Source organism: Equus asinus, chromosome 3 (assembly GCF_041296235.1).
Source record: "Equus asinus isolate D_3611 breed Donkey chromosome 3, EquAss-T2T_v2, whole genome shotgun sequence".
In the NCBI taxonomy this organism is placed as follows: domain Eukaryota; kingdom Metazoa; phylum Chordata; class Mammalia; order Perissodactyla; family Equidae; genus Equus; species Equus asinus.
The window spans coordinates 89909458-89924199 of NC_091792.1; the positions used below are offsets into that span (position 1 = coordinate 89909458).

The 14742-nt window shown below is 32.9% G+C and overlaps 1 protein-coding gene across 7 annotated transcripts in view; it reads right to left on the bottom strand.

Annotated features, from left to right (window-relative positions):
* CCSER1 (coiled-coil serine rich protein 1) overlaps nucleotides 1-14742 on the bottom strand; it is a 1220070-nt gene that overhangs the window by 977437 nt on the left and 227891 nt on the right. For all 7 annotated transcript variants that reach the window (XM_070505367.1, XM_070505366.1, XM_070505369.1 and 4 more), the window contains one exon: nucleotides 9599-9692. In XM_070505367.1, the coding sequence (XP_070361468.1) occupies nucleotides 9599-9692 (94 nt within the window). The remainder of the gene's footprint in view (nucleotides 1-9598; nucleotides 9693-14742) is intronic.

Below are 14742 nucleotides of genomic sequence, written 5' to 3' on the forward strand. Positions count from 1 at the left end.
ACAGCAACTTTCTAGAGAATTGTCTTTAGGATTAAATGAGATAAGTCAAGTTCTTATAAAGTATTGCTTGAAAACCAAAACAACTAAGTCCCCAGACCAGTGCTTGGCATAACACAGAGGCTTCAGTAAATAAATCTAAGTTAATTTCAGCTTCTTGCATAAAGTCAAAGTGATGCCTGTAATTGAAAAAGTTAATAGAAAGAAGAGCCAAGTTGAAACAAAAGCTTCAGTGTACTTGTGATTCTAAAATTTTATATGAATTAATTTGGTTAGTCAAAAGAATCATAACAATTAAACACAGAGCCTTCAAAGTTAGAAAAACCTGTTTGGACCCAGCTGGGACATCTACCACCTGTAACATTTTATCACTCAAAGTTTTAATTTTCTCAAATGTGAAGGGATTATTTACATCACTGAATTGCACATAGACACAATAAATGTTATATATTATTCTTCTATTATTTTATTTATGTTATAATTGTATAACTTTGGGAATACATAATAGTCACAAAATTAATTGCATGTGTTGTGTCATTCTGTACTTAAAATTTGAGAAATACTATTCTTGAAAATGTGGTGGAAATCTTCCACTAATATGAACTGGAAAAATCATCAAATTTGGCAAGATTGCATTCCTATTAATCCTCAGGTACATCATATTTTATCATGCATATTGCAAAAAATGGTATTAGCTATAGTTTTCTAAAAAGTCATATGCCAGATATCAGAGTATTCTACTATGCTTTAACTTATTCCTCACAACAAACTTATAAAGTAGATGCTTTTATTGCCCCCATTTTCAAAGAAAAAAAGAGAAGCTGAGAGAGATTAAATAATTTGTTCCAATTTACATAGCCTGGTTGGTGGCTGAGATCTGTCTAGATTTTTAACCACTATATTATACCTCCAAAATTAAGTGTCATACGTTTCTTTGCTTTATACAATCAGATTGAAGACACCCTCACACACTTTTTCTGACCCAGACATAAAAAAGCTTGTAAAAACTTATAGTCGATTTTTATAATTTTCCCTGGGTGAATGTTGTTTAAATCTGTACATTACCATTCATATTAGGAAAGCCACCAGAGCTTTATCTCAACTCTGCTGTGCTATTAGTCATTAAAAATTAATAACAAAAATTACCTCCTTAATTAATAGGCACAGGAGGAGCTCCTAACTCACTGTAGAATTTTATATTGCTTGCTCATCAAACTCAAAATAATTTAGCAACTACCTAATTAATTCCTAATTGATATCATTGGGCCACTATTTTCCCATTTACATCTGGACATATACCAAGAGATACTGCCCTAGGTGTCTCTGAAGTCCAAAACAAATAACAAAAACAACATAAAATCTCTTCATTCAGTCATCCAAATGACCATTCCATTCTTTTTATAAAAGAACAATAGGGGCTGGCCCAGTGGCCGAGTGGTTAAGTTCGCGCGCTCCGCTGCAGGCGGCCCAGTGTTTCGTCGGTTCGAATCCTGGGCGCGGACATGGCACTGCTCATCAGACCACGCTGAGGCAGCGTCCCACATGCCACAACTAGAGGAACCCACAACGAAGAATACACAACTATGTACCAGGGGGCTTTGGGGAGAAAAAGGAAAAAATAAAATCTTTAAAAAAAAAAAAAAAAGAACAATAAATAAGTAAACTATATTTTCAATTGAGTAACTCATCTGCAAATTGTAAAGATCAAATATAATACAAAGCAACAGCCTAGCTTTCTCTCTGAATATTAATGATTTGAGTTAATAAGCTTTAAAGTGTTTAACATAGGAATTTATTCTTTCTCTGAGAAATTGCTATTTTAAGAATGTTGTGTGGGGCCGGCCTGGTGGTTCGCATGTTCCGCTTTGGTGGCCCGGAGTTCCTCAGTTCGGATCCCAGGGGCAGACATGGCACCACTCATCAAGCCATGAGGTGGCAGGTGTCCCACATATAAAGTTAGAGGAAGATTGGCATGCATGTTAGCTTAGGGCCAGCCTTCTGCAGCAAAAAGAGGATTGGTGGCAGATGTTGGCTCAGAGCTGATCTTCCTCAAAAAAAAAAAATTTGTGGAATTTGGGACACATGACTAATATCTGGAAAAAAAATGTTTTCATGCATTTAAATGCATTAGTTTTAATACAAAGAAATGTACCACCAGTTATAAACAAAGTGCCTTAAGTTTTTAATAATTAGCACTAATAAAAAATCACTTCAAATATTACATAAAGTCTAAATAAAAATTCAAATCAGAAAGGAGGTTTTTAAATAATATATAATAATAATGAAATATTAAGAAATTAAAGACTATGAAAAATAACCAATGATAGGACAAACTCTTTGACAAGGAATTTAAGATTTCTAGAGAAGTAATCAAATTGTACTGGGCTCCTATATTACTCTAGGCACCTGTGAAAGGCACTTTACATATAAACATGTCACCCATTTAAGTAGAAAGATATTTTGAGATAGATATTTTTATTGTCATGTTACAAATGAGGAAAATGGACTCAGAAAGATTGGATCACTTGCCCAAGACCACTGTGGTGGGGTGGGAACTTTAACTTGGATGTGTCTGTCTTCGAAGTGCCTGCTCTCTTTTGATATTAATTTGTAGTTTCTTTAATTTGAATGGATCTTTAAAATGCAATTTCCTCTCAGAGAGTTATTGTGAGGATTAACTTGAGATAGCACAGGAAAAGAGCATGGTTCACTAAAGGCATTCAATTTTCCTTCCCATCATTTAGGTCTCCAGCTACTAACTGCTAAAGCTTATACACAATTCACTCCTAGTATTAACACAGGAGCCAAAGAAAGAATCAGAGAAATAGTACTTTAATGAATATGTTCCAAACAGGTAACACTAAAATGTGTTTTAGCCTTCTTTCCTTTTCTCTTTAACTCATTTAATTAACTATGATGCTTGGCTGTCAAATCAGCCAGGTGCACGTTTCCTATCAGCTTCCGCCACTATGAGGATAATACTACAATCAGCCTAAACAGAAATGTGACCTTGTTCTAGCTTACTGTGGAAACGAAAAGCTAAAATTTAAGTACTCCAAAACCAAAACTCAGATTCTTATTCTTGTTTCTTTATCGAACACTATGCACTCCTCAATATTTAACAGACATTTCAATAACATCTATTTGTAGAAAAGTTATCTTAGTTATATAAAGGTTACATTTTGCAAACAGTTCATGTTGGAGGACTCATCAAGAAGTAACATTGCTTAACATTAGATATTCTATTAGGCTTTATAGCAATTACCTATGTCTGAGAAAAATGCTTGACAACATTAACTACTGTCAACATTAAAATTATCGGAGGAACATGAACCATGCATAAGAAACTGGATTTCATTTTCAGATTTAGCAAGACCCTCTCATAGTTCTTAACTTCTGCTACACTGACGTGTCACCATTTAGAACTGCTTCCACTGAACTGGTAGCATGGTCACAGCTTACACTGAAAGGAGCTGCTGAGGAAACTGTTTTTGATGTTAAATCATCTATACCTTATGAAGACATGCGAGCAAAATATCTTTCCGTTCTTAGTGACAAGAATGCTTCTGTCACTAATGCTTTGATTAGTTGATTTTACGATTTATGACGTATATTTTTAATCACACAACTGGTTGTGTTTCTTTCTTCATATATGCTTGTAGAACACTTCAAGCAACATTTTCTCCTCACTGTCACTGTGGTAACACTAACATACATTTTGCGTGCTAACCCTATGTATGGCTTCATCGTATTTTTCATAGCCTTCTTTTTTTAAGATTGGCACCTGAGCTAACAACTGTTGCCAATCTTTTTTTTTTTTTCTTCTGCTTCACCTCCCCATATCCCCCCAGTACAAAGTTGTATATCTTGGTTGCAGGTCCTTCTAGTTGTGGCATGTGGGACGCCGCCTCACCGTGGCCTGAAGAGCAGTGCCATGTCCGCGCCCAGGATCCGAACCGGCAAAACCCTTGGCCGCTGCAGCAGAGAGCACAGACTTAACCACTCGGCCATGGGGCCAGCCCCGTTATATCCTTTTTTTATCATTACTCAACTTTTCTCAAATAATTATTATTTTGCAAGATACTTAAATGAATGGAAAAAAATCCCAAACACAAAAATGTAAAAGTACATAAAAAATTAAGAAAAATATATTGCTGGTATTTTTCCTTTGATGGTTTGTATAGTTCATAACATATATTTCACTGTAAAGAAATTTTAAGGTCACTTATTTGAGTCTTAGGAATATTAAATACTGTACATTTTGTTAATACTATTTTTTTCTCAAAAGAATGTTGAGGTGTATCTAACCAACATCACTGCTAACATCTTGCATGACTCAATCTGTGGCAAGAACAACACGAAAGCAACCTGAATAAGCGAGTGAAGAGAGATATGAAAAATGGGAGAGAAGGGCCAGCCCCACGGCTGAGTGGTTAAGTTTGCACACTCCGATTCTGCAGCCCAGGGTTTCACTGGTTCGAATCCTGGGTGCGGACATGGCACCACTCATCAGGCCATACTGGGGTGGCATTCCACATGTGACAACTAGGACCCACAGCTAAAAACACACAACTATGTACCTGGGACCTTTGTGGAGGAGAAAAAGGAAAAATAAAATCTTAAAAAAAAAAATGGGAAGGGTCACTAATATATTTTTTAATTCTTCAAGGTATAAATGATAGTATTTCATGCTTTTAAATTAAAAATAACTATGTTTGGTCATTATGCATTATAAATAATTTATTAACTAGAGAAGCAATGAATATAATATTTTACTACAGGGGAAATGAAATGTCTGGTATTAAACAAATCGATAATCCTGTATTTGAAACATGCATATTAATTATTCATAAAAAATACTATCCAGAAAAGTAATTTAAGCATTAATTCAAGAAAACATAATAAAAGACACCTAGAAGGCTAATCTATAAGCTTTTTAATCTAAAAGTTTAGCTTTTATATTAGAATTTGCACAGACAAAATTAGATAATGCCACACACTCAGAGTAAATTATTTAGAATAGTTGCTTTTATTCTTTCTCCGTAAGGCAAGTCTCCTTTTGGGAACCCACTTTGAATTCACATACCTTTCTTTCATTGAAATTGCCCTTTCTCGCTTTCATTAAAAAAAAAAAAGAAAGAAAGACTATCTACTTACTGCACTATAAAACAGACATTTTATTTGTAGTATTATTTTTTACTACCTTTCCCTTTAGGGAGGAAGCATGTTAATTTAGGACTCCATAGATAATATTTATACATTCATATGACTCATGGAACTTTATTCAAATTGTTCACTAGTCAAAAACAAACTTTTAAAAATCTAACCGCAAATTTACACTTTACTTTTAGATGAAAATACAGATAACGAAGAAAGAAATAAAAAGCATATTAAAAGATGCCCAGAATTACTATGACCACAATAATAAATAGCCATCTTTACCAAGGTAGGTACAGTTATAAGCACAAAATTGAACATGACGAACTATACAGATACATATTCAAATATGAAAGTATGTGAGCATTTCTATGACATAGACCTTGAACTACACAACTCAAATTGGTGTTTTCTCTTTTGTTTGTGCTATTCTGATATTTTACTGGCTCTTGATTCACTTTAGCTCACATTTCTTATACTGCAAGTACAGTTGGCCTTCTGCATCTGCGGGTTTCCTATCCACAGAGTCAACCAACTGTTGATCAAACGGCCTACGATGGTTGCAACTGTATTAAACACGTACAGACTATTTTTCTTATCATTATCCCCTAAACAATGCAATATAACAACTATTTATATAGCATTTACAAAGAATTAGGTATTACAAGTAATCTAGAGATGATTTAAAGTACGTAGGAGGATGTGCATAGGTTATATTCAAATACTACCCCATTTTATATAAGGGACTCGAGCATCCGGGGGTCCTGGAACCAATCCCCTGTGGATACCAAGGGAAAACTATGGTACATCAACCAAGAATGATTAATATTATAAGAATATTAACATATGTACATTTATTATGCATTCTATTGTCCTTTAGAATGTCTCTTTGCATGTTAAATCACTCAATATGAGCAGTGTCCAATATATTTGTTTTGAAAAAATGAAAGGGAATGTTCTTAAACACAAATTTTCAAACTCTGTCCAGTAAAACAGATCTCTTAATAAAAGGTGTTTGATCTTTTGTAAAGAAAAAGAAAATGATTGAACTTTACTAATTTTTATTTTTTTTTAAAAATTCGTTTATTTCATTATATACATGTCCAAAGATGTTTGGCCTTGTTTTAAAAAAATCACATTAATAGATACCAATTGAGTATCTACTATGTGCAGATTACTGTAGCAAAAAGGCCAGCTGAATCTCTACACTTTCTACACGTGATGATTTCTCCAGTCTTTGCAAATCTAACCATTATTAATTGTATCTTAAAATGAATAAAACTTATAAATGCTACATATGACAATTACTACAAATATTCGACTTAATATTTGCAAAATAAAAATACTTCTCTGGTCTTTTACAAAATTCATCTTGGCCATTATATTAAGCCTTACTATAAACTGCTATAAATCTTTGCTTTCATAAGATTCTATAGCCAGAAATGGATATGTTTTGCCCTTAAAAAGTTTTTAAAACTTGTTAATGATTTTCAGTAATGTAAGCAGTAGAATTTACTGATACCATTATTTTAGTTTTCAGATTTTTCAAAATCATTTTTATTTAAACCATCATTTTAGAATATTTAGCATTAATGAGCTTGTTATCAACACTGATTATCAATAATGAGCTTCTTACATTCTGAGAAGACCTTTATGCTGCTTAATAAAGAAAATAAATTGTGTAAAGCCAATTTAACCAGAAATTCCTCTCTCTGAGCTAACGTACACAAAGGGATATTTGTGGGTTTTCTCAAACCCCATAATGTGGCATCCAAAGTGAGACAGGCTTTCAAAAGACATTTTATTCAGTAACATTAAATAAACCCTAGTCACCCTAAGGTTTACCAGAACTGTACTTCACATACACAAAGTAACACCATTTGTCTTATGAACAATTTGGTTAACTCAGTTGATTCATAAGGTACCCTAGTCTGGGCTTCAACCAAGCTCTCTACACCTTGAATGAGACCCAGGAAATTCATAGAATTTATTATATCAATTTTTTCTTTACAGTGAACTAATGAAGTAGATAGCACTCATTACTTTATAAAAGCGAAATTAAAGTTTAAACATGTTTCTTTTGCTCCCCAGCAAATCCACTGAGTCTTTATATTCTTAAGTCATCCCTGCTCTTTACTGTGGTTGCCTACCAAGCATAACCGAGATTGCTGCGCTATGTGCAATTCTTTCTAATTATTGTTTGGTTTTATTTTTTGTTGTGAAAATCTTTAAAACTACACAAAATAGAGAACATATTATAATTAATGCACGAAGCTTTCACCTCATTTTCACCTCATATTGCCCAGCTTTGATAACTTTCAACAATTTGCCAACTTCATTTCATCTATTTCCTCTTCCATACCAGTCGGCAAAGCAAATCTCAGCAAATCTCAAATACCATATTGTTGTGACCATACGAATCTCTATAAAAAGTTTTCCTTAAAATACAAAACAAAACAAAAAATATTCAACACTCAACAAAATAATTAATAATTCTGTAATAATTCATTTTTCAAATTTCCTTGATTAATTCAGAAATATCTTTTTATAGTGTTTTTATATTTCAATAAGTATGTCAACAAAGATGTCACATTGCATTGCTTCTTTTAATCTACAACGTCCCCTATCCTTTTTATCCTGCCATTTATTTGCTGAAGAAACCAGATCATTTATCCTGTAGAATTTTCCACATGCTACATTTGGGTGCTGGCAATCTCATCATGCTATTTAATATTTCATCTCCTTCATCCAAATATTTCTCATGAAATCATAGCTTAATCAAGAGACTTGAGTAGACTGAAGTCCTTGTGGGCAGGAGTGGTGGTGCTGTGTACTTCTCTAGGCATTGCATTAAGGACAAAATGTCTAGTTGTTACCCTTTCAGTGACATTAAGATTGATCAACGGTTTAGGTTTAGGTATTGTAATCCATCATTGTAAAGTTCTCCATCAACAATATATACTTACAATCATGCCAGAGCACATATAGATACCTTCATTATTCCTTTTAACGACAGCTTAGAATATCATTGTTTAGTCAGTCAACAAGTATCCTGCTGAGGGAATTTGATGTGTTTCCAATATTTTGTTACAAATATTTTGCAATGAATGGCTATTTACATACATTACTTTGTATCTTTCAAGTTTCTTAGGATTAAATTTCTAGAAGTTGGATAGTTGGTTCTAAAGGCAAACACATGTATAGTTTTGCTAGATATTGAGAAATTTCCCTCCAAAAAGGTGTACATTCTCACCATGTGTAACTCGTTTAAGATAAATACACATGAATGATAAATTTGTATAAGGTTCTGCATAAAAGTGAGAAAAATCTACATTTTTAAAAGAATATCTGTCAAATTAACTGCAGGAAGAATATCTCAAGAAATTATCTTAAATTCATATTCAACTGAAAAAAATTTTAGAGTAGCTTTTTTTGATGTTAGCTTAAAAATAGAGTGTAAGAAAATATAAACATTGTCATTACCTTCTTTTGACAATTGCTAATATGATATCTATAACATAAAAATACTGCATGAACAAAAATTCATCATAAAAATATTACAGCTGGAAATAACCATAGAGACTATGTCTAATTCCTAAAAGTTAAAAATATGGACACTAAAATCCAAGAGGTTGATTTTCTCAAATGTATGCAGTAGGACCCAAGATTTGTAAGCTCCAGTTTAATGTTATTTCTACTTTAACTTGAAAATGACTACGTTAAAGGTATTATCAGCAATAAAAAAAAATAAGTAAAAGCTTGCCTTTATAGTCAAATATCTAAATTTGAATGAATAATTAATTTGTATAACCTACTACAAAGGGAGTAATTTTTGTATTTAGAGCCATGACATTTTATGCTTTAATATAAATTTAAACTATTACAAATATAATGGGCTTCCCTTCTTCATTCATTCAACAAGAATTTATTTATCTCATACAATAACTCTATGTGTGTGCATGTGTTAATGAGTATATGTTTGTGGTTGCTATTGGCATTTATTAATGTTCAGGTCAACCTTATTGCATCGACATTGACCTATGCAGTTATTACTGAAGTGGATAAGATTTGGAAGAGCAAATCTAGACCCACAAAACTTCCATTTGGCTACATAAAAAAAAGGGAAAATGGGATTGTAATTGTTTTCTTACAAAAAAGGAGACAATATTAACATTTTCATTGTTTTTAATTAGAATTTCCTTCTTTGAAATCACTTTTGTTTTACAGTTTTTTCTTATTTTATAAGTATATTCCAACTGAATTTATATTTCCATAACAGATTTTAAGATCACCAGAATCATGTGTCCATGGTACCTAGCACATAGAATACACAAATTGGGGATCGAAAAGATTGAATGCAGTCTAAATAATATTCAGCTTATCAATAAAAGTTAAATGACTAGGATCAGAGTTGTATGATATTGTGCATTTATTCAAAACTTACCTGAAGGATGAAGATTCTGTTCCTCTAAAAATTCTAGATCAAGCATTAGGTCATCTTCATCCAGTTCACAAGATCCCAAATTATTCAAAACATCCTGGACAAAAAGTGAAATCAATAGTTAGAGACCAAAACACTGAGAAACTGAGGAAATCTTCATATGTAGATGCCACAAAGTAAAAAGAACTCAAAATTAGAAATGAAAAGTTTTAACTGAATCTCAGAAATTATTTTACTATGTCATAGGCTTTAAAATTATCAGCTCAATAAAAAATTCTAAGAATTATTATAAAAATCTTAACTTTTCCAATTATTTACATGTAAGCTTTTTTAAAGGACATGTAACTACAATTAAATGGAAGTACATACGAGCAGGTATCAAAGATCTTAGAATAAAAGAAAGTTTATTTTAATCAAAATTCCTTTAATGAACATGACAAAAGATAAGCCTTTGTTTATTAAAAATGCACAAATAGATATAACGGTTTTTCAAATGTATAGAAGTCTATGAACTGAAACTTTAGCTCTTTTTTCTAATATTTATCTTTAAAATCATACATTTAATGAACTATTTCTCAGACAAATTTTGTATACAGTTTTGAACTGTGAGACAATAATTTAGACCATACTTGGAAGTGGGAATCCAGTTACCATTTCCAATCATTTGCTTTAGATTAGGAGAAATGAACAGAAGAAATAAATAGCAAATTAAAAAATAATTATTGACTTTCATAATGCCATAAACATCAGAGCTAGATTATGTTTCTTTTTTTTTCATTCAATAGGGCAAACAGAAAAGTAAACTAGAAGGATATATTGAGAATCCTTCTAGTTCTGGGGAAACAGTGATGTGCAGAGGTAGGAATTCTTGAGGGAGGAATAAAGTCCTGATTTGCATATTTGTGTATATAGATAGGTAGTGAATATATTAAGAAAAACAAGAGACAGTTACATTTACATCTCTTACATATAGAGACAAAGATTGAAACAACAGAAGTTTGAAAAATAAGACATCAAAAACAACATACATACTAAATGATACCACATCTCAGATCACTTTTTCCATTGATTTGAATGTTACTGTAATTTATATTTAAAGAAGAAAATATCCATAAGGAAAGCCTAATGATATTCTCAAATGGACACCAAACACCTTAGTTCTTGGAATTAAAAGTAAGAATGCCGCAACTTTTAAATAAACTACTCTCACAGTAAAATATTGACTTTAACATGATTAAACTGTATAAACATGTATTATCCATGAATAGAGCACAATAGTTTCAGTGATAAATATTCCCAAATCTAAGTGCTTCTTTCTACAAATGAAAGTTACAAGTAACTATTAGTGTATTTTATTGTATTGCATTGTATCTATATTAGTCATAAGGTAACTAATAATCTAAATTTTAAATAAAATCCACTGTTTATTGAAGTTCTGTGATATACTGAGGCAAGGATAGACCACTGAGAATAAATTGTTTATTTATAGAACATCAAAAAATGTTACAAAGTATAGGCAACAAAAGATAGGCTGCCATCCCCAAAAATGCAAAATAGAGACAATAAAAGAAACATAATTGAAGTTAAATGTGAAAAAGAAGTTTAGAAAAGGAAGATTTTGTAAAGATACTAGTATTAGTATTTATTAAGCACCATTCAAATAAGAGAAACTTAATCTGGTAGTCAAGAATACATTGCTTAAAAAAAATTGTTTAATGTGAAAATGTAGTACTTTATCCAGCTTCAAATTAGCCTAAATCATTTTATACTTGGATTTTGCATTTCATTGGCCAATATTATGGTCTTAATGGTTTCCATCCAAAATTCAAGCATTGAAGTTCTAATCCCTAGTATCCTAGAATGCGACTGTGTTTGAAGATAGGACTCTTGCAGAAGAAATTACAGTTAAATCAGGTCATATGTGGGCCCTAATCCAATATGACTGGTGTTCTTATGAGAAGAAGATATTAGGACACGGATACACACACACAAAGGGACGGTCATGTGGAGGAGACACAGCCAAAAGGCAGCCACCTGAAAGCCAAGAAGAGAGGCTGCAGGAGAAACCAAACCTGCCTACACCTTGAACTTGGACCTCCAGCCTCCAGAACTGTAAGAAAACTAATTTCTGTTGTTTAAGCCACCCAATGCATGCTAGTTTGTTATGGCACCCTCAGCAAACTAACACAATTAAAAACATTTAGAAAGCAATGAAAGTCGGAACAAAGGAAGAAAGGAAATAAATCAGTGCCTGGCATATGACTGTCACCTTTTTTTTTACGCCAAGTAAGGACCTCTTGGTCATTATAGCTTCTATGGTTTGCACAGCGTTACTCACTTTTATTTGGAACAACTCCACCCAATCCATCTAGCTATTGAAGAAACTACCAGATTCTTACACAAGTCCTGTCCTTGGTGGATGGTCCAAGAGGGGCATCTTAACCAAACCTGCTGATCAGAGCCCTTTCCTAGAAATGAGAAAAGTTTCCGTCTGGTGATAGATATGGCAAGACACAAACTGCTGTCATCTCAGGGGCCATGGATGTCATTGTCTGGTTAAAACCAGTCTAAGTCTACCTGGAAAATGAAAGACATCGAAATAGTAGGTCTTCTGGTTCCCGGTTCCACAGTTCCTGAGGTCCAGAGGCACACAAGATCTTGTCAAGGTTGGATTGTTCAACCTTCTTTTGAATTTTTCAAAACTTCAAAGTTAATACATCCATCCACAGTTTGAAAAGTAAAGTTTAAAACAAAAGATTTTACTTTTTTAACAAAGAAAGTAAAATTTTAAAAAATATTTTGTTTTTTAACAATGAAATACTGATTCCAACATTTAATTTAAGAAAGTAACACCAACAAAGTAAACAAATGAAATTTGGAAAACTCACTACAATGTTCTCATTTCATTCTCATTTTGCAGGTGATCCTTGACATTTGGGCTAACGGGCGTTCATTTACCGCTGGTCTGGATGAGTTGTTCTTTAATCTACCGATTTTAAATTGCCTTGCTTTGATATCTTGCTTACAAAGCAACTTTCTTGTTAGTGTAGTATAGATTCTCTGAAGCTGGTGAAATGTCATAATAAAAGGAGAGTAGATGCAGCAACATGATATGTTACAGAAAAAAAAGCAATATGAACTCATAAACCTTAAAAGAAATATTTTTTCCAGATCTCTCCTTAAAAGAGACCAATGGCAGGGGCTGGCCCCGTGGCCGAGTGGTTAAGTTCGCGCGCTCCGCTGCAGGTGGCCCAGTGTTTCGTTGGTTCGAATCCTGGGCGCAGACATGGCACTGCTCGTCAGACCACGCTGAGGCAGCGTCCCACATGCCACAACTAGAAGGACCCACAACGAAATATACAACTATGTACCGGGGGGCTTTGGGGAGAAAAATAAAATCTTTAAAAAAAAAAAAAAAAGAGGCCAATGGCAGCAACCATACTTTTGCCCTCAGCCAGCACTTATGGCCAATCCAGATAGTCAGTGCCAAATATCCACCAACAAAAAAGAACCAGGGCTCCTTAGTTATTGGGGAAAGGGAAAAAGAGAAAAAAAGAAAAAAAAAAACACAGGCTATTTCTGGAACATCCCTTTGTTGCCATAAAACAGGATTCACCTAAAATAAAAAAAACGTCAGAGGCAGTTTTGAAAGACTAAAGAAAGCAAACTAAACTGCTTCTCCCTGGATAATCTCTGACATTATGAACATCAAAAAACCAATAATCTTTATGGCTAAATGAAACAATTTGAGTCTGTTGAAGGCAAACAGTTCACAATACTCAGAAAAGTTAATGTGAAGGATGTAAATAGGCACTAATGATATACACACAAAAAAACACAAAAGGGTGGAATATCTTTCATTTCTATTGTTTTTAATAAATAGCTAACATATGGGTATTTTGTTTTTCTAATTACAAATATGTTTGTAGTATGAAGACGTATTTCTTTCCATGTGTGTAAGGAAAGACTTCTAAGTCAAGTAGGAGAATCAAAAGTAGTTCTGTAGCAGGAATAGAAAGGACTGCCCCGTGCTGACAGCCACACGTGGCGACCAAGGGGAAGAGGAGTCCAGCAGTGAATTCACACTAATGATTGCATCCAGTATAAGAGGGCACATTTGATAAATTAATGGAATATCTAGAAGTGGTAACTAAACAGAAATAGTCTCTCATCTCCTTGTAGATAAAAACCCAGAAAGTCCTAGATAACAAAGATATAATAATGAAAGTCCATGAGTTTTTAATCACGTTAATATATCAGGGTATATATCATAATAACAGGAAAATTACGTAACACAAGCAATTGGGATGTAAAAAGCAAATCACTTTGGAGGAGACATCAGTATTGCACAAAATTAAAAGTTAGGTTTGAACTTAAAAAAATAAATAAGCAAATAAATAAAGGCATAAGTGCATACAAGTAAAGTCCAACCTCATAGCCAGTATCTTGAGTTTGAATCATCTCTGAATGTACAGCAAATTCCAATGACTAGACAAAAATTACTAGTCAACAACCCAGAATGTGCAAATTTAAGGAACAATCTTCTTTTTATTTTAAGCCTAGTGTGGTTACAAAATCCCAGGAAAATGCAAAAATAGACTCATATTTCTGAAGTCCCAGGGAAAATATGAAAATTTCTACATCAGCAAAGTGTAGGGAGGAAAAAGACAGAAAGAAATGTAAATCTATACTCTGAGCACATTCGTACCAAGTTTTAGGGTACGCATAGTGATTTGCTTTGGACTCACTGTAATATGTATAATTTTCTTCTTTAAAAGTGGCTAAAGCATTTAAGATAAATTGATATGTTAGACTGGGTATTATAATCAAACACTGGGGAGAATTTGATTAAATAAAATTTAAACCCATGTTTAAAGTCCATGGAAAATTTAATTTAATACACATTCCATTTTATTGGTATGTAAGATTTATGTAAATGTTTTGAGAATAGTTGATTAATTGTAAAGAAATACTAATTACTAAATTCATAAGATTAATAAATTGGATATTACATCAAGCACAATTATTACTAAGTACTCTCTAAGCAGACATTTAAAAACCTGTCAACAATAGTGATTACTCATGTAATCTTCCAAATGACTTTAACTCATTCAGACTAAACTAAATAATTATTAATGCGGTAATTC